The following is a 19,925-nucleotide window of genomic DNA, read 5'->3' as shown; positions in this document are numbered from 1 at the left end:
AAATCTACCAAGGAGGATCATTATGATAATCTCTAATTGGTAACTACATTAGCAGATAAAACTAACTTCTTTTGCCCTGAAGTTTGAAACACCAAGTTGCCTTTTTTTTCTTTTTTAATTTTTTTTTTAACATTTATTTATTATTGAGAGAGAGAGACAGAGCATGAGCATGGGAGGGGCAGAGAGAGAGGAGGAGACACAGAATCCGAAGCAGGCTCCAGGCTCTGAGCTGTCAGCACAGAGCCCAACGTGGGGCTCGAACCCACAAACTGGGAGATCATGACCTGAGTCCAAGTTGGACGCTTAACCGACTGAGCCATCCAGGCGCCCCAAGAAGTTGCCTTTCTGTTTTTTCTCCTTGCCTGCAGCCTCTCCCTTTCCTTTTTATTTGTGTAAGAAACAATACTCCATTCATTGTAGTTTATCTTTTGATATGTTAATATTATGTTTTATCCCAACCAGAGAAGATACCATGATGGAGGCTGGAAACAGATCCATAGTTGTCTCTTTCATGAGCTTTGTGTTTGTTGTTGTCGTTGTTGTTATTAGTTTTTATCCCTTGGGAAGGAGAATGAGTCACCTTCTTAAATCATTTGTTCATAGCAGAAATGAATGGGAAATCTTGGAAACATCTCCCAACATAGCCACCCCTTTCCTATCTTATACTTCATGGAAGGCAGGTACTAGTTTAGTCACATGTGGAATCTTCTCTGTCAATAATTCCTATAAGAAGGTGGCTCGGAGATTGAAATGCCATGGTGACCTTTTAACTTGGCCTGTTGCTATATTTAATCCTAACAGTTTTCTTTCTGGCTTTTAGATTTTTTTGTAAATCGTTTCCAAGAGCACCTGTTTTGAGATTTTTATTTCATTTTTAATGTTGGTAATTTGGAATGGGATTCCCTAAGTTCCAGTATAGGGCTGTGAGTGAAAATTCATGAATTAAAATTCACTAGTTTCTGCTTGATCACTGTGAGGTTGGTTGATGAGACAGAACAGTTCCCCAAACATGGCTTCATTATTTTGTGATTTGAAGCATATTCATTAGGGGTATATCTCTACAATACTACTCTCCAAGTCTGTCCTAATTAGACAAATCATCCATGGGTGGTAACAACAGTTACAAAAAGAATAAGGGGGCATCGTAGCAGTTAAAAGCATTATGTTTGAGGCTTGAAATTAATTAGATATTTCATGCCTGAAGGAGGTATCCTGAACAGGCTTTATGAATAGATACTTGTTCAGAAAGGACCTCTCATAGAAAGGTAAGAGAGAGAGAGACTAGATAAACATATAAAGCTTGCATCTATTAGTAGTAATAAAATTTAGGTACTTAAAAGTCTGCTAATACTCTATCACTATATTTATAGCTGCTTTGATTTACAAATATTTACTTTGGGTTTTCTTCTTTTTTAAAATGTAGAACAAGTCCGGACAGATGAATAGAGATGTAAAGAATCATCTGTGATACTCTATTTAACATAGTTGATGAGATACCAAGGCCTCAGAATAAGAAGTCACCCTTGGCCATCAAGACTTAAATTGTCTTCTTCCCTCCACCAGAAGTTAGAGCAGTTATAAACACTTGAGAATAAGGGAGTACATGACCCCATGCTTCTGATAGGGTTCAGTACTGTGAGAGTAGATCATGCATGACTGAGACAATGCAAGTTTCCTACCATAGATAAAGCTGATCTGATAGGCAAATTATTCACAAACCAGGAAAATCCTGTGCTTCCATTGGCCCAATTGAGGTGTGGTTGGGGTGAGATGGATTCCCATCTCATGCTCCATGTCCAAAATATGATGATGGAGCACTGCATAGCTAAGACTAGCCTGACCTCAAACCTGTCAACCATGGGCAGAGTGACTTCGACTCCACCTCTACTAAAGATAAATTGACATCTATCTCTAAAAACTTCATAAACAAACCAACAACCTAGGATGTTTTTAATGACGTATTGACTTTTCAGATTGTTTTTTAAGCTGTTTTTTAAACTTTAAAGGCAACACTGATAATGAACGCTTCCAAATGGTAAAACAGAAAATCCCCTTCAAATATAACCGGCCCGTAGAGGAGTGGCTGCAGGAAAAAGGTAACCGTCGTTAAAACTTTCATTTTAAAATCATTTGATTCTAAACCCTCATTTTTAAAGCCTGCAAATAAATGTTCCTTAAATGATAATCGCCTGCTGCATAAATGACTGTTTTAATTTTCATTATAATTTGTGTCAGCTTCCACCTGCCATATGTTGATAAATCATGCTATAATACATTGCCATTAAAATACAGTTAAAGGGACTAACATCTAGCTTGCTATCAGCATGATAACCACAAACAAGAAATTCCAGGATCCTCTAAAAAAGAAATGTATTATGGCAATTTAACCACTGCATGACATTATTTGTTAATTTGTTTTAAATTACCTCTTATACCAAAGCTTTCTAAAGAAATTTCAAAAGTACTCTTTAAACTTACATCTTGAGGCTGTTTTGGCTTTACTCTCTAGCATGGATAACAAAACAATCATCAGATCGACTCTTATAACATAAACTGCCTAAGACAAATGTTATTAAGGGGAGCAGTGTTTTTTTAACAATTTGTTTTTAAACAAAGAACAAGAAAGATGAATTTTGCCTTTAGATTCAAACTTACAGAGGCAAAAGTATTTCATAAGAGGTTAATTGTGTCCTAGTTGCTGGCTGAAACTAAAAAAAAAAAAGCTTATTTTACACTTTGGTTGTATAATACCCTTATGTGTTTAATATTTATGCAACAAAAGTGGAAGTGGTTAAGACAATGCGTTGGAAAAGAAAGGCTCATGAAAGGCAAAACAGCAGTTCTGATTTACTGAAGAAAACAACCACTTTGTTAATAAAAGAGGGCAGCGGTTATACCTGATGTTAGAATTTTCTGTGTGGCTTCTATTTGTTACCACGTAAACTATTATCTTCCAATGAAGAAAATTCTCTATTTTCAGAAGCTATTTATTCCCTTCTTTCCTGAGCCAGTGCAAGCTACTCTTGTCTCGAGACCTTCAGTGGGTTCTTAAAATTCGTAGAGATTTGATGTAGTTACACATAAAAAGTAATTGAATATATTAATATGTAACCTAAGCAAGCTTAATTACAGTCTTAAGTTGGGTGACAACATTCAGACCCTTAAACACGGAAAATCCTCACTGAGACTTAACTGTTTGCCCTGTTTTTAACGTATGTGGTCTAATTAAAAATAAATTAAGAATAACTCTAAAAAGCAAATAATTCGTTTAGTAATCACCAGCTCATAAAGTCCCTTTAACATTAAAGACTATGATTGCCTCACGTTTTAAAAAAAAGGAGAAGAAAACTAGATGCATGTCTGAGTCTCATGTGCCTGAGAGAACTTTTTTTTCTTTCAATTTTATGTTAATAATATTTTCTTTTACTCCATTGCCTTTTGAAGTCTAAGTTGAAGAGCATGCCAGGCGTTTTCATTTGTATAAACCATTATAAAGTTATGAGTAGGCTTTTAGTTTTCCTGCTGATAGCATTGTTATCAGTTGGCTTTCATATAGAAAGACACTTTGAAATATACAACAAATCGAGGGGGAAGGGTGGTTCAGGTGGGATGGAGGGCGGCTTTCTAGTTTCTTAACCAAATATGTATATGTTCATATATGCATATAATATTGAAAATGGTATTTGCAATCTTGGAGTTTCTCTCTTCTGCATTATTTTAACGGAAATTACTTTTTTTTACACTTTGGGTGAGTAACATCTATTCATTCTATTGCTTTACCCCTTCCTCTGTCTAGCTAACCTTCCCTTCAAAAGGAGTAGAAAATATATACCAAAAGACCTTGTAAAGACAATGAGTGAAAAAGGGTAAAGATGGAAGGATGAATAGGCAGACGTATCAGGAAAGTACTTGGAATGCCTCTTTGAAGTTATTTCTGTCATTGGAGAAGAGATGTGGGTCACAACATCCCTGAGTCTGTTTTCTGGCTCTGTCTACTATTGACTGATACTTTCTGACCTTAGACAATCCACTTAACCTCTTTATATCTCAGATTTCCCATATGAGGAGAGGAGAAATAATACTGCCTATTCCCCAAGGGTGTTCTGAGGTTTAATTAATTAGTCTTTGTGTGACACTGTCTGGAGACGTGCAAAGATTTAATTTAAGCAGTATGTGAACTTGATATCCAAATGAGGTAGTAATAATGACTTCCAAGAACATGGGCACCTAAAACAAAACAGAAAGTAACCTGCTACAAACCCAGTACTAGTATAACCAAATTGAGTATTATGGATCATAGAACAATTCTTAGTTTGGGTTATAGATATAGATATAATGGCTGCTTATTATAAAAAAAACACAATTGATCATAATGAATAACAATAATGAAATCTGGCATTGATTTTGAGAAATCTGGGACAAATGATAAAACTTTCTCCAGTCAGTCCCTTATAATACCGCTTTTTAGGGAGAGGGTAGTGATGACTGATTCCCAGTTTATTCCCTTACTCCTGCTTAGGTTGGAGAGGTAAAATGACGAGAGGAAGAGATGGTGGGAAACTGAGAGTTTCCCACTATTACTTTAGTGATTGCCAACTTTACTCTTAACTTCCTAATCCAAGGTACAGAGGGCTAGGAAAGGGTCTATAACTAAAAGAAAAACAGATATAGCCAGAAACAGACCATGAAATAGACAAGCAAACAGAAATCCATACACTTCCCATAGCATGATGGAAAATTGAAGCATAGACAACCTCCTTCCCTATTTCACCCAACTGGTGTCTTCTTCTCAAGAAATAATTACTCAGATCTCTCTGAGATCACAACCATAGCCAGAAGTGGAGCAGTGGCTTAATCCTGTAGCCCAGAAAACATGCCTTGCCCTTCTCCATGCTTGGGTTAGTCTTGAACAAGCAAAGACCACTTTATGGAGTGTAATGTGGCAACTGGAATGAAAGAGATCCATCATTTCTAGCTAGTGTAATTCAACTTCACATTTCAATTTTCTCTCTCTTTTTATTTGTAATAATTGTCAGAATGATATCACCAGGAAAATAAGGTGGACTGTTATTGATGTGAAGTGCTTTCAGAAATACTAGAAATATAAAATCTCTTACCTATAACTAGCTATATCTATTAACTGATCATCGATGCTAAAGCATATACGAAAAAGGAGATGAGTAAATATTGTTGGCCAACAGTTGTATGAATGGAAGGGATAGCTTGACGTTGGGCTATCTGGTGTAAGCTACTGAATTGAGTCCTAGAGATCTCCTTTTAGGCAGCTTCTTCTTTATTATGTTAAGCTGCCCCCAATGCCTATGCCTATGCCTATATGGGTGTATTTATTCTCCCTTTCCATCATGACATTTCTTATGCAGTAAGCTTAGGGCTCCTAGATAAAGCTGTAGTCAAAAAAATAACAGTAAAGAGATTTGAGCTGCAGGTCATTATCCAGTGTTATTGTTCATTGAAGATTTTGCTGCATCTTTTGTGAGAAATGAGAGACCAAAGGGCAGGTGATGATGTATGTGCACAGAGCACTGAAGAAATTGGTGGGAAAATAATGGAAATCTATTAGATCTATTTTGATTGTTCCCTTAGCATCTGGACAATTCTGTTATCAAGTCCAACAGATTCCGTTTCCATGCTCCAAATATTTTTATAGAGTGTAGATCATTTTCACTATAACAAAATTCTTTGGTCAGTTCTCCATACTGCAGTGTTTGAAGCTTCCAAAAAGGTATTATTTATAAATTATTCTTGACTATGCTGTTAAGAGTTTCCCCATGAGCAGAATTGACTCTTGTATAAAGAGTTCTCTCTGAGCAGATGCATTTTCCCTTCTTTGCCTCTTTTGTTTCATCCATTATTATGCATTCAGAAGGCATTCCACATTATATACCAGAAATTCAAGGATAGGTAATTATTGTATAGAGTTAAAGAACATGTAATAGTGGTAGAGGATAAGAGCCCAAACATCAGAGTATGCCTCTATTCAAATTAGAGATTGTGGAGCAGAAACCCTAGTCTTTTAAAAATAAGCTCCCTTTTAATAATCAGGCAATAATAACAGAACATTCCAGTCATTTATAGCTAAAAATAATCCAAGTGATTAGATTGAGAATTTGTGGAGCATTGTTTTATTACTGACTTAAGTGGAGAAAAATTCAAAAAGGATATATTTAATTCCATTAATAAGTTTCCCCCACTTCTCCATATGCAAAAGCAGAAGGAATTATCTGGAGAAATAATAGCATAGAATGCCTTGGCCTTAAAAAGCTGTTTGGGTTTTTCTGGGAAAGACCTGGCACTAGAGAGGCTTTTTTAAGTGGAGGTAGTTGGGAGGAAGATAAATTGAGTTGCACTATTCTAGACTCTGTTCTGTCATGATTTCATTCTGATAATTTTCTATTCAGAGAAGCACAAATGGTTCTCCAAATGGGAACTCCAAATAAGTTGAGCTACTGATAGTCTTCAACACATTAATATACCTTTATATCATTTTAAGGAGTTTTTTGTGTCTCTTTTTTTCGTTAATACCCATCCTTTCTTTTATAATGCATTGATTTGGAATGACATTTTCCCCCGCCCCAGAAACATTATCAATGCCTGTTTATTTCCCATATTTTAGGGAGAGATATAGTTGTGTGACCATAATCCTCCCTCTCCAAAGATAAAAGAGATAGGAAATTATCTGTCATGATGTTTATTGTTTAATAAACGTCAAGTATAGATAGAATATTATGTATTATGTAGGAAATGAGGTATTTGGTGAGTAAACTGTTCATATCTATAATGAATCCAAGTCTTTAATTGAAATTTAATTTCAGTTAATTTAGTTATCAGACCTATTTTTTTTAATTCAGTGTCATAAGTTACCTCACAGAGTTTTTGTTTGCCATATATAATTCTTTTTAGTTGTTATTCTGTGACACTGTAAGTTAAAAATGAATACAATAGGTATTTATTACTATTATCACCTGATTTGGGGGTTACTTTCTGTCATCCACAACTACATACCCACCAAGAATACTGCAATGCTTTGTATCATTGAACCAAGATTTCTCATTCCTCACAATAATGAAATAGAGACTCAATTATTCAGTTTATCTAGGATATTCAGCTAGACAGTGGAAGAGATAAACATAGTGAAATGTTACTTGCTACTATCTATTGAGTTTTTGTTATTCAATTTTCTCCTCTTCAATTGCTCAAGGAAGGCTGTTTTGATACCTGGTCCATTCAGACCAGGTAAGACAAAGAAGATAACATATGGGAATAATAATGTTTCCTCCACCCAACCCACTAGGACGGCAGTTAACCATCTTCAACACCCAGGCGCAAATAGCCATTGGCGGAAAAGACAAAGGACGTCTCTTCCAAGGGCAGCTCTCTGGGCTCTATTATGATGGTTTGAAAGTACTGAACATGGCGGCTGAGAACAACCCCAATATTAAAATCAATGGAAGTGTCCGGCTGGTGGGAGAAGTCCCGTCAATCTTGGGAACAACACAGACGACCTCCATGCCACCAGAAATGTCTACCACTGTCATGGAAACCACCACTACAATGGCTACTACTACAACCCGCAAAAATCGTTCTACAGCAAGCATTCAGGTAAGCTTTTCTACAACTATTAATTGAGTCTTCTTGATTGTCTTTGAGACATTACTATAATGTCAGTGTTGCTATATTGCTAAAGTATCTGACTTACCATGTTTGTAAGAAGGATGCCTATAGACACTTATAGGAGTAGAGAAAGACAAAGTCATTGCTAAAGAAGTTATAAAAGTTTTATGTGCACTCATGGGTTATTATCCCTATCATATTTATCGCTGAAATGGTAAGGCTGTTACTCAAAATGAGGAATGGCTAACACTTTCAGTATGAAATACTCCCTCCTTTCATTTCATTTCTTTTCTTTTCAATAGCAAAAAAGGAAAAGGGGGAAGGAAAATTTGTTATCCTAGGAAAGACTATATCCTACTTCAGTTCTATTCACATCCTCTTCATGGCTTTGCTGAAACATGAACCATTCACTTGAGGCCAATGAGTAGCATTAAATCAAGGACAATTGAAGCTAGAAGTTTAACTAATCCTTACAAAATACAGTTTTTGTTTAAATTTTTAAGTGTTAATCAATCACTTATTTTTTATCCATTTTGTTTCCTTTGTATTTGACCAAGATCCTAATTACATTAGAAATTGTGAAGGTCTGAGTTTAGCTACATAGGAAGTCCTTAGTTTTGTGGAAACACTTTTTGTTTTTTCACTTAAAAGTAATTATACCCACGCTAAAGCTTAATGCTTTGCTGACTCCCTTGGCATTTCATAAATCTAGTTAGTAGGGAATAGGAGGTTAATCGAGTTATTAGCCTTAAATGCTGTGGCATAAAATAAGACATTCCAATTGCTTGTGGGGAAATTACCCCTAGCCTAGTTAGTGTTTATAGATGATTCAGTAGATCAGTACTTGTCCTTTCTGTTTCTTAGTTTTAAGACATTATCCAGGGGCTCAATTGAGTCTTTGACATCACCCTTCCATTGGCTTCAGTGGGCATTGTAAACATAAAGTCAATAATCAATTAAGCCCCCTATGTGTTCTCATTCTTCTGAATAAAGTTTATGTGAGTTAAGTAGAGGTAAAACTGTTGTCTTCCTTTTCCCTTTTCTTTAAGCAGAAATATCCAGACAGCTCCTTACAGGATCCCACAGTAACAATTTGAAGCTGTATGCACTGATGATGTTACCAGGCCAATTTTATGTGTTTTAGAAAGGCTAAGAAGCTGGTTAACATAGCAGTCATATAGTTGTGTGTGCCCTTGCATGTATACCTACATACATGGTGGAAAAAGAAATAGCTTCTTCCCTACTGATATTAAAGCAATAACTCCTGACACTTCACTCTACTCACTGAAAAGAAGATAAAAGGCAATATATATTTCTATTATGACTCTCTATAGCTCAAGAGCAGATCTGTTTATGGTTGGTGAAAGGATAGTTCTGTCTGCACAGGTCCTGGCAGACTTGTTCTGTTTCTGTCATAATACATTCTGCTAACTCTGTGGGAAGCAGAGGAACAAATGGCTTTTTCTTCATAGGAATGGCTGGTCCTACAGTCTTTTTCAAGACCAAATTTTTACTGACCTCAGGACGATTTAATGATACATAGGGATATAGGGACTAAGCTATGGTAATTATCAGTTTTTGGCTTTCCCTCTTACAGCAAATATTCACATAGGAGCAGACTGAGTGAGTCTTTCCAAAAACTAAGGAAGCCAGAGCTTCCAGAGAAGAGTAGGGTACAAAGTACAGAAGTCTTGCAAGTGATTATGACTCTGAACATCATAGAACCTGTTGTCATTGTGAAGGATGTGGACAGCTGGAGCATGCTCTCTAATAGCCTCCTGTCTGGTGTGTTTCTTTCCCTTTGAGTCCAGTGATAATTGGATTTCATCTACATGACTTTCCTTTTGCTTCTGCAATGGCTATAAAAATGACTTATAAATGTGTTGACATTCTTTGCTTTTAAGGGTTTGTAAATACAAACTCTTAGAGGAAAGACAGTGGACTAGCAGAATTGGATGAAACTGGAATGAGGGATTAAAAAGCTCCATATTCTTTGTAAAGATTAGCTACAGGAAATAATACCATGCCAAGGATTTCGGACTTTTTTGTTCTTGCCAACTAGCCAGAAGAACTTTGCCCTGATGCTTGTTGTAATGAGCACTGGGTGTTACGTGTAAGTGATGAATCATTAAATTACACTGTATTATTATTATACTGTATATTAGTTAACTTGAATTTAAATAAAAACTGGAAACTACAAAAAAATTAAAACAAATAAGAACTTTGCCCTAGGTTACATAAAAATGCAATAGCCTGCCTTGTCTCCAACCCTTTTCTGATCTCAAGTACAGATTACATCAAGCCTATGTTTGGACTGGGGACCCAAGATTTAGGACAATTCCTAGACTCTGAAGATTTTGGGTGAGGAAGGTCAGTCTCAGAAGCTCTAATATGCCCTATGTGATCTAGCTAATTTTCTTGGGTGAAATAAACTCACAAAATTTTGACCTCTGGGAGAAAAAAAAAAGTGGGAAACACTGGATTTCACATTTACCAGAACGATCATGTATGAAATCTTATAGCCTTTTCTAGATGATACTCTATTCTGGCTTCCTTTGCTTTGATAGCCTTGCTGGACCAGGGTTGTCCTAAAATTAGACTCATCCAGGGAAAACAAAATAAGCATCAAAACCTGGTGTAAAACCATATGGTTATACAAAAATCCATTGGTTCCTTTTTTTTTTTTTGAGTTTATTTTGAGATAGAAGGAGAGCATACACATGTGCATGCACAAGTGGTAGAGGGGCAGAGAGAAAGGGAGAGAGAGACTCCCAAGGAGGCTTCATGTTGTCAGCACAGTGTCGGACACGGGGCTCAATCCCATGAACCGTAAAATCGTGACTTGAGCCGAAATCAAGAGTCAGACACTTAACCGACAGAGCCACCCAGATGCCCCTCCAGTGGTTCTTTCTTTAAACATAAGCTAAGAAAATATCATTTGGCAGTTTGTTTCCGATTGGCTTTGATTTGTGTTGATTTCAGATCAAAGGAAACCTGCAAAGTGCCTTCAGTGCTGTTCTTACCTGTGTGTGAACATAAACAAATAGCTTTTGAGTTGACATGGCCCTTCAATGCCCCAGCCTCCTGGAAGTAATCACTACTTTGATATTTCTGATGCTCTTCTTTGTTACAGAACTGCTTGTGGATCATATGCACTGTGTAAATTACTCACAGCTATGGTGCTTGAACATCAGGTCTTCACCCTATATTAAGGAGAGTATCTCCAGGTCCTCTCCTGAACATTAAAAAAAAAAAAAAAATTAACATTGAGAAAGCAGGTGGGTGCATTGAGAAGCAGATGAGTACATTGAGAAAGTGAATGCGTGGGTAATAGTACTTAAATAGAGGTAGGTGCTCAATAAATATTTATTGAATAAATTGGAAAACCAAAAAGGCTTTATTACATACCTGTCACTTAGCGACTGAAGCATGGCTTACACACAATTTTCCCTCCAGGATGATCAACGTGCTTTGGATAGTTTTATTTTTTTTTTTTCTTCAGTGGTAAGGCTATAGCAGTGGTTAAATGCATGTACTTGGAGTCAGGCTGCCTGGGTTTAAAACCTAGATCTTCATATGAGTTCAGTGACTCTGAGCGAGTCACATTGTAGCAGGATTCTAGCACAGAGTCATGACACCCCAAGGCTTTTCTTTCCAAGCAGCAGCTTTATTCATGCCGGCACTGCTCGGTTGGGTTCATACCCAAAGAACTGAGCCCTGAACACCACCTAGCATAGTTTTTTATATATTTTCTACTTGTTTGTCTCCCATATATGGCAACACACACAAACATGCAGTCTGATTAAGTGGTCTCATGTTACAAGGTCATGAGGGATGTTGTCATGTACCTTGTTACCTTGAGTTTTTTGTCTTTTTGTGTTTTCTTTCCTTAGGGAGGGGACCCTAACACAACATATGTTCTACTTAGCAATTGTTATGAAACAAATTTTCCCATAACTTAGTGTTTGGGCAGGGCTCAGCAAGGCAATTTTTCTGCTCTACGTGGAACTGACGGAGTTTACTCAGTGACTACTCTGGTCTGGAGAGTCTGGCTCCACTCACACACCTTGTGACTTGGTGGGTTAACTAGAGACACTGGACTCAGCTGGATCCATGACCCCCTATATGTAGTTTCTAGGCTTTCTTTCATAGAGGTTTAGGGCTCCTAGAGAAAGTTGTTCCAAGTTTCAGGGAAGGGAGACATTAACCTCACTTATCGATGGGAGGAGAGCAAGAATTAGTAACTAATATAAGCCTACCAAGTTGTAAAATTAGAGGGAGGGAAGGGTATTCCAAGGTACTGCTGACACCATGGGATTGTTGTGAGGGTTAGCTGAGTTAATATAAGTAAAATTCTTAAAACAGGTACATCTTAAAGAATAAGATTAAATATGTTTTAACCTTATTATTATACTCTGCCCTCAACATTTGGTATGTAAGTCAATACCCTCTCAGGCAAGGATCTACCTCAGGAAATGGGTCTGCTTCCACTGTCAGTAGCATCTGTAGTTCACAGTGGGGGCTAGGTGGTTTTGGGGGGATAGGGATTTGAAGGAGGGTCAAGGTAGAATTTGAAGGCTGGAATGTGTCCTGGCAAATGAAAAGTTTTTAAGATCTCAGGAATTGACTTCTCTGATAGCTCACTCCTCATCTTTAATTTTCTCTTCCATTTAAAAATTTTTTTTTACATTTATTTATTTTTGAGAGACAGAGAGAGATAGAGCACAAGCGGGGGGAGGGGCAGAGAGAGAGGGAGACACAGAATCCGAAGCAGGCTTCAGGCTCTGAGCTGTCAGCGCAGAGCCCGACGTGGGCCTCAAACTCACGAACCATGAGATCATGAGCTGAGCCGAAGTCGGACACTCAACCGACTGAGCCACCCAGGCGCCCCTTTTCTCTTCCATTTTAAACCACCATGGGGTTCTATGGGCCTCAAAGAATATGTTCTGTTATGAAATGTATCCACACATATTTTTAAGGTTACAAAGAAGAATCAGAAACATTGCCATCATGGAGTTTGACATGAGCAATCAATTTGAGGTAGTGACCCACAAATGGTAGTGGTATGGGGAGAGGAAGGGGTTAGTATGGGATGGCTTGACTGGATCCCACAAATTAGGTGGGAATGGAACTGGACCTTGTAGGATGAGTATAATTGGGTACATGGTGATGAGAAACAAATCTCAGTTGGCTACATATCAGAAGCTAAGTGTCAAAATCAGGGATGGTAATTCCTGAGAGAGAGAACCAAGTCCAACTGGAGCAAAGAATGGATAGAGGAGGTTTGTGAGAGGGGAGAGATCCAGATTCTGAGAGTCATGGCCCCACACTCCCCTAAATGAGAGAGGACCAAGAGGAGAGAACTGCACTGGGTTTCCTGTTGGTTTTACTACCAGGGGTGCCCAAGCAATTACGCAGGCATTTGTATTACAACTGACCTCTGCGTCAGGGTTACTATCATGACACTGACAGGTCAGCTTCTTAAATGGAAAAGTTTAACTCAGTCTGTGTTCAAATTTCTTGATACCCATTCAGGAAAGAAGGCAAAAGTGAGAAATAAAAGTCTTTGGCAATTTGTGGTCACCAGGACCAAATTGTTCCTATGAGGCAGGAAATGGCTAAGAGGAAAGTAGTTCCAAAAATAATATGTATTCTCTTACCTTAAGCCTACAGACCTAGTCGTTATCAGTAGAGAAAGAATTCAGTGTGTTCTGTGCACATCACCATTTGGAATCCTTTATATGCTATTAGCAGGATACTGATCGTGACCCACTTTTTCTGTGCTGGGCATTGGTAAAGTCACCTTGACATTGGCCAGTGCTGCCTGGCACCAGAAAATTACCAGAAAATCACAATGTTCAGCCAGATCGGAGCTATCCTAATAAACAGAAATGAAAGACTTGAGAGTTTTGTGAGATTTCATTCTTACCTCGAACTCATAAATTTGGCAGTTGAAGATGAACCACTTTCAAAAATTCCAGAAGGAAGCCAGTTTTTTTTAGGTTTTGTAACAGCACCTATATGGAAATTCCTCCTTGTGGTCTGCTTTCAGTTTTAGGCTGGGACTAGTAAAAAACACACTTCAGCTTTGATATTGACTATAACAAAACAAAACAAAGAAAAAACTTAGGATTAAAAATTTGCTCCTTCAGGGGTGACTGGGTGGCTTAACTGGTTAAACGTCTGACTTCAGGTCATGATCTCATGGTTTGTGGGTTCAAGCCCTGCATCGGGCTCTGTGATGACAGCTTGAAGCCTGGAGCCTGCTTCAGATTCTGTGTCTCCTTCTCTCTGCCCCTCCCCTGCTCATGCTTTGTCTTCTTTGTCTCTCAAAAATAAATAAAGTGTTTAAAAACTTCATACTGCCTATTTCAGGTAGAGTTCCAATATATTTGAGGGCAGTGGGTGTACTCTAGAGTAAGAGTTTCTGAGCTGGATTCCAAGTTCTTCTAGTTACTTAGCTGTGTATCTCTGGGCAGGTTGACTGGCCTCTTTAAGCCTTGGTTTCATTATCTGTAAAATGGGCATAACAATAACAGTACTTTTCCTATTGTGGTGAGTAATAAATATGACTATGCGTGAAAAGAACTTAGGCCATGACCTACCCATAAGTTTTCACTAAATCCTAAATCCTAGGATTTCACTAAATCCTAGACTTAAGGAAACCACTTCAAACCAAGAGGCTCTCCCAGAACTCACAGATCCCCATAAGGCTTAGATGTCCTGTATGATTGGTTATATAAGCATGTTAACTTTAAAAATAAAACTCAGTTATTTTACCAGCAAAAATGGGTTAATTTGGGAATAGCAGAGAATTACAATTTGGGACAAGTAAGCTATAGGAAAACCATAGGCACGTCTGGGAAACACAGGAGAGGACAGGTCTCATAGAGAAAAGAAGGGAGTTGGGAAGGGTGTCATAAACAGTAAGTGTGTTGGAGTGAACTGGGAGTTCAAAGTTTAGTGGCTGTTCATTGGCTGAATTGTGGAGGTCTCTCATTTGCTGGGCTGTTACCAGGGGAGGAGAAAAGCTTTCTTAACTCCTGCTGAGAGAGTACAGTAGTAGCTAATGTATTATCAACTTACCAGGTCCCTCTCTTCTTGTTGGACCTGAAATTGACCAAGAGTGGTAGAGCTTGGCCTCCTGGTTCCATTTTAAACAGTTCCCCTTTTTAATTTTCCCCAGTACAGGAGAACAATTTTGTCTAGACCTATACAACCCCATAATAACCCAGGATTTCCTTTGAATGTCCCAGATTGAACCGGAGCCCTCAACTCCTCAATTAGAAGAGATTTCTGTGGAAAAGTCTTTCATTTTCTGATGTAGGAATTGGCTTTGCTGAATGGTTATTACATCAAAGTGTTCTATTAGGGCAAAGTGTATGAAATTGCCATTTTTATAGATTGAAACGGTCAAGTATCAGGAATTTTATATGATTCAACAAAACACATGACCCACACATTTACAGAATACAGTTATCAATGGCATTTTGAGATTTTGGCTAGAACACCAAATTTTCTCAAGGTTCTTGGAGTAACCAAACTATCTTAGATTGGGATACGAGATAAGTCTATTTACCTCATCCTAAATATCATGCTTTATAATAGGAGGTAGATCACGTGGTATCAGGAATGGTTGCACCTGCCTAAGGAATTATCCCCTCAGGGCCCCTCCACCTTTTTCTTGCCGCCACCGGCTTGACAGAAGTGAGACAGTAGTCTACACAGTTTCCAAGCCCTCACTTTTACCACTAGACAACAAAGCCTCCAGGGGAAGTTTATTTTTAGGATTAGGGCTCAACTAATATTGATTAACAGCCTTACATAATGTGCGGCTCCAGGGCTCGTTCCTTTCCTGCCAAGCCTCATAACTGGGGAAGGCGCTGAAGATTTGTCAGTCTAATTAGACTTAAGCTGCCAGCCAAGAAATATCTTCTGTCTTCTCCTTACCCTCATGCAGGTACTTTCTTTTCCCCTCTCAAAGAATAGTTTGAGGGGGAGGGAATTGGACTCTAATTTTCTCATTAGCTGGTAAGACTGCAGTGATAATTTCTCTCAGAGATTACATCATTCTCATGGGAAAAAGAGAGAGAGAGAGAGCACGAGAGCACGAGAGCACGCGCACGCTTTGTGGGTTTACCTACCTCTTAAAGACCTATATGTTGATAGTACAAGTAGGCCAGGGAAGAGAATACAGTGTCATTTCTTTTGGTCCCCTCTTTAATACTTTAGTTTTAGTGGATGGGATCAGTACTTCCCAAAGCTGAGGTTAGTCCCTTAAAGGGTCCTAGGAGAAGGTCCTTATCATAGACAGGCAGGAAACCTACAAATTGTGAGAAGTTGTAGAGATGCCCTTCTAATTAGGATGTAATATTTCTAGGATAGAAAGTTCACCAGACCTGCTGATCAAGTGATGGTTCTTATTTTGAACAACCGGGAGAAAAGTGGGGTCAGCTCTTGACTACTCACTGTAGAGGACCCTCAACGTTTCTAAAGCTCCAGGTGGTTTCGCCAATCACCCAACATACTACATGGCTAAGTCTGAAGCGAAAATCCTTACTGTGTGATGTATGGATTTCCTCCTTGCTCTCTGGCCTTCTTTTCTGCCACACTGCTTCAGGTACATAGGTCTTCTTGATCTTCCTTGAACATAGGGCCCAGATAAAGGAGAGGCGAGAAGGGTTGTACAGTTGCAGAGTTGGATCTTGTCTGTATTTAAAATGTTGAGGGGCGCCTGGGTGGCTTGGTCGGTTAAGGGTCCGACTTCGGCTCAGGTCATGATCTCACGGTCCTTGAGTTCAAGCCCCGCGTCGGGCTCTGTGCTGACAGCTCAGAGCCTGGAGCCTGTTTCAGATTCTGTGTCTCCCTCTCTCTCTGCTCCTCCCTGTTCATGCTCTGTCTCTCTCTGTCTCAAAAATAAATAAACGTTAAAAAAATTTTAAAAAAATAAAAAATAAATAAAATGTTGATATTTTGCTTATGGAAAATTGTTTGCATTGATATTGACTCCAAAATATTGCAATATAATACCATGTGTCTTGAATAAGTGATTTGGGGTGGCACCCCCTTAAATGTTATACCTTACATGAATACATCATTAGTGCCAGCCCAGCTTGAACGTATCAAGCACCTCTGTATCTTTTCACTGGTCATTTTCTCTGCTTGAAGCAGCTCTTCCAAGGTATTTGCATGACTCACTCCCTTACTTCATCCAAGTTTCTGCCCATTTGGTACCTTAACAGAGAGGACCTCCTTGACCATCTTCTGTAAAATAACGCTCTCTACTACCTGGTACTTTGTTGTCTGCCATAGCAGTTATTTATACCCGACATTATGTCACATATTTATTTGTTTATTGTCTCTACTTCATGGTATGTGAGTTCCTGGATGGCAGGATCTTTGTCTCAGACACTGTTAGAGCTCTGCAGCATAGGTAAACTCTCAGTCGGTATTAGTCAAAACATACAAATCTACCAGCGCCTTCTCAGGGAATACACACACCTCTTAATACTTACAGGCTGGATCTCACTTCCAAGCACCTTACCCCCGACAGGTCCCCTCCCTGATGGGGCTCACCAGTGACAGTGGTCATTAGCAGTGGTTTTGCTGCTCTTAAATTTTTGCCTTAATAATAATGAGTCCCAGGAAGGTCCCCTTGTATCTGGTGCACATATTATTCACTTCTGGTCTTAAATTCTCTTTCCTTAGGGCTTATTTGTTGTCATAATAACAAGGGCTTCTTCTAATGCTCAGAGTTTTCAGAACACTTTGGGAAATATAATGTTACCCATTTTGCCTCTCCAATTTCTTCTCCTTCTTATTTTTCCAAATTACTTAATTCTTAATTCTCCTAAAACCTACCTTTAAATATAGGTAAAAAACAATTATTTCTAATGACCCCCTGCTTCTATTCATCGGTATGGAGAGAAAATTTACTTGAGGTTCATTTATCTGGTTGTATGTGTGTGTGTAGGTCGGTGGGAATCTTCGACCTGCTTTTTGTTAGCTCTTTTGTTTTTGTCTTATGGCTGAGTATGTTATATGAACCCACTTATCCCTGGTCATGACCCTATGACACCGCTGGCTCCACAGTCACCTGTCTTCAGAATCTTTTCAAAGAACATTGATGGAAGATACTATGAGAAACCACTACACGGAGAGCAAGAGCATTATGCAGCTCATCACTCAGCATTGAGGTCCTGGCATGGCACCTGCCACAGAAAGGGGCTCAGTAATGTTTATCAAAGGAAAACACTTTCTTTCCTCATTTAACAAGCATTAAGAGTAGATTCACATTTTTTTCCAATATCTTCAACAGTATCTAATATGGTGCCTTGCACATACCGTAACAGCGGGTGGCTGGATAAATGAACTGGAGGAAAGACAAGGAAAGTTGAAGAAAGGAGAGGAGATAATAAGTATAAATACTCTGTAATTATGTTGCTTAAGAACCACCTGCCCATTTCATGGATTGGATGGCTAAGGTTGAGAGAAATTAATAGAATATCTTTGATATAGTTAAAATCACGATACAAATAATGATGCTTTTCATTTCCCTCTTCTTTGCTGAAAACTTTCAGAAGGAATTCCACAATGACCACCTCTATGTAGAAGATAAACTACTTAATGTCTCTTGAGTCGTCAGAAAGAATCAATGATTCTTATTTAAACTGAGGTCCAAGAATTGATTCTATTTTTTTTCTTGAAATGCGTCCCTTTATTTCTGTTTATATATGGCAAGGAAATGACTTCAAATAGCAGTCATTGCTAGCCGGCTTTCAAGATGGATATTTCCATTCTGTCTTTGACAAGGCAGTAGGAGGGTTGGGATGTGCTTTCATACCTTTCTGGTGCATGTTTGAATGATTGTAAAAATTAGAAACACACTGAAGCTGTTATGACAGCCCTGCCTTTTGAAACCATCTAATTAATGCCTTGGGTTGTCTAGAGAGCTAGTTCTGTTAGCTAAATGGAGAATGCAAGGTTCTCCTTGGTTTTCTCATCATGCAGGGATGAGATGGCTGGGGAAATACATGCACACCTTATCTGTGGTGGCTAGCAGTCACTGAGAGAATTACTTGATGGAAATTTGATTGACTTGTGTACATAATGCAGCCTCTTCTATCTCTCATCCCAACTGTGTGTGTGTCTGTGTGGGTATGTGTCTGCGTAAGAAAGAAAGTAGGCAGCGCCTGGGTAGCTCGGTCAGTTAAGCATCTGAATCTTGCTTTTGGCTCAGGTCATCATCTCACGTTTTGTGAGTTCCAGCTCTGCATTGGGCTCTGCACTGACAACATGGAGCCTGCTTGGGATTCTCTCCCAATCTCTCCCTCCCTCTCTCTCTCTCTCCCCCCACCTCTGCATTATCTCTCTCTCAAAATAAATAAATAAAAATTAAAAAAAAAAAAGAAAGGGAGGGAGAGGATGCTCATGTGTTTGCATGTATTGGCTAGAAGAGTGCTTCATAAACTGTTTTGTGTACACAAGTCACCTGGTGACCTTTTTAAAGCACAAATCGTGACTCCATTCTGGGGTGGGGCCTGAGATGATGCATTTGTAGCTAGCTCCCAGATGCTGTCGTGTTGCAGTATGTGGACCTCACTTTGGGGAGCAGGGATCTAGTAGGTATTTACAGCTCCTTGCTGAGCAGTTGTAGCCTCTGTTTAGCCGTCTCTCCCAGACAGTCTCCCCACACTTCATTCAGGGATCTTCAAAACAGGAATTGCTAACCCAGAGCATTATGTAAGTGAGGGAACGGATACCCAATTGAGGATTAACAAGGAAAAACATATACCATCAGACAGTCCTGCTCCTGGTTCCACAGTCCCCTCCTCCTGTCCCTTACTCTGGTACGTGCCCCCAAGGCAGATGGGTTAAAAAAAAAGTAGTTAGAATTTAACTTGTCATAATATTTATCCCACTTTCTGAGAGGTGACCTCTGATGAAAGCAGAAGGACGTGAATGATTTTAATCCGCAGTAACAATGGGGAACCATTCCTGACTATCTTGAGCAGTATGAGTATATAAAATGACAGATTTTTCTCCTTTGCCTCTCCACTTTCTCCTTCCTGATACTGAGAGAGACACATATTCATGCACCCACAACTCACACTATAATGCACAATGAAATTTCACCCAGGCTTTATCTCGGAGCTGCTGTTCTGATGATTAATGCCCCACTGGCTAGGAAGCTATTCCTCTGAAGAAAGACAAGGAGAAAGAAAGAAACGTGAAATATATCTCTGAGGCCATTTCTCATTATTATTATTATCATTATTAGTTTCTTACTGCCC

General features: G+C 38.8%; 1 protein-coding gene across 8 annotated transcripts in view; it reads left to right on the top strand.

Annotated features, from left to right (window-relative positions):
• The window catches only part of NRXN3 (neurexin 3), a 1,502,570-nt gene that overhangs the window by 1,349,122 nt on the left and 133,523 nt on the right, over positions 1-19,925 (top strand). For 5 of the 8 annotated variants that reach the window (XM_047079782.1, XM_047079785.1, XM_047079784.1 and 2 more), the window contains 2 exons: positions 2,007-2,096; positions 7,313-7,620. In XM_047079782.1, coding sequence (XP_046935738.1) covers positions 2,007-2,096; positions 7,313-7,620 — 398 coding nt within the window. The remainder of the gene's footprint in view (positions 1-2,006; positions 2,097-7,312; positions 7,621-19,925) is intronic. The other 3 variants (XM_047079783.1, XM_047079786.1, XM_047079789.1) reach the window with 1 other exon arrangement.

The sequence above is a fragment of the Lynx rufus genome, unplaced genomic scaffold, assembly GCF_022079265.1.
Source record: "Lynx rufus isolate CCGP_SWC_20201006 ecotype Redwood Valley unplaced genomic scaffold, mLynRuf1.p SCAF_17, whole genome shotgun sequence".
NCBI classification, from domain to species: domain Eukaryota; kingdom Metazoa; phylum Chordata; class Mammalia; order Carnivora; family Felidae; genus Lynx; species Lynx rufus.
This window is presented reverse-complemented; position numbering and strand designations above follow the sequence as displayed.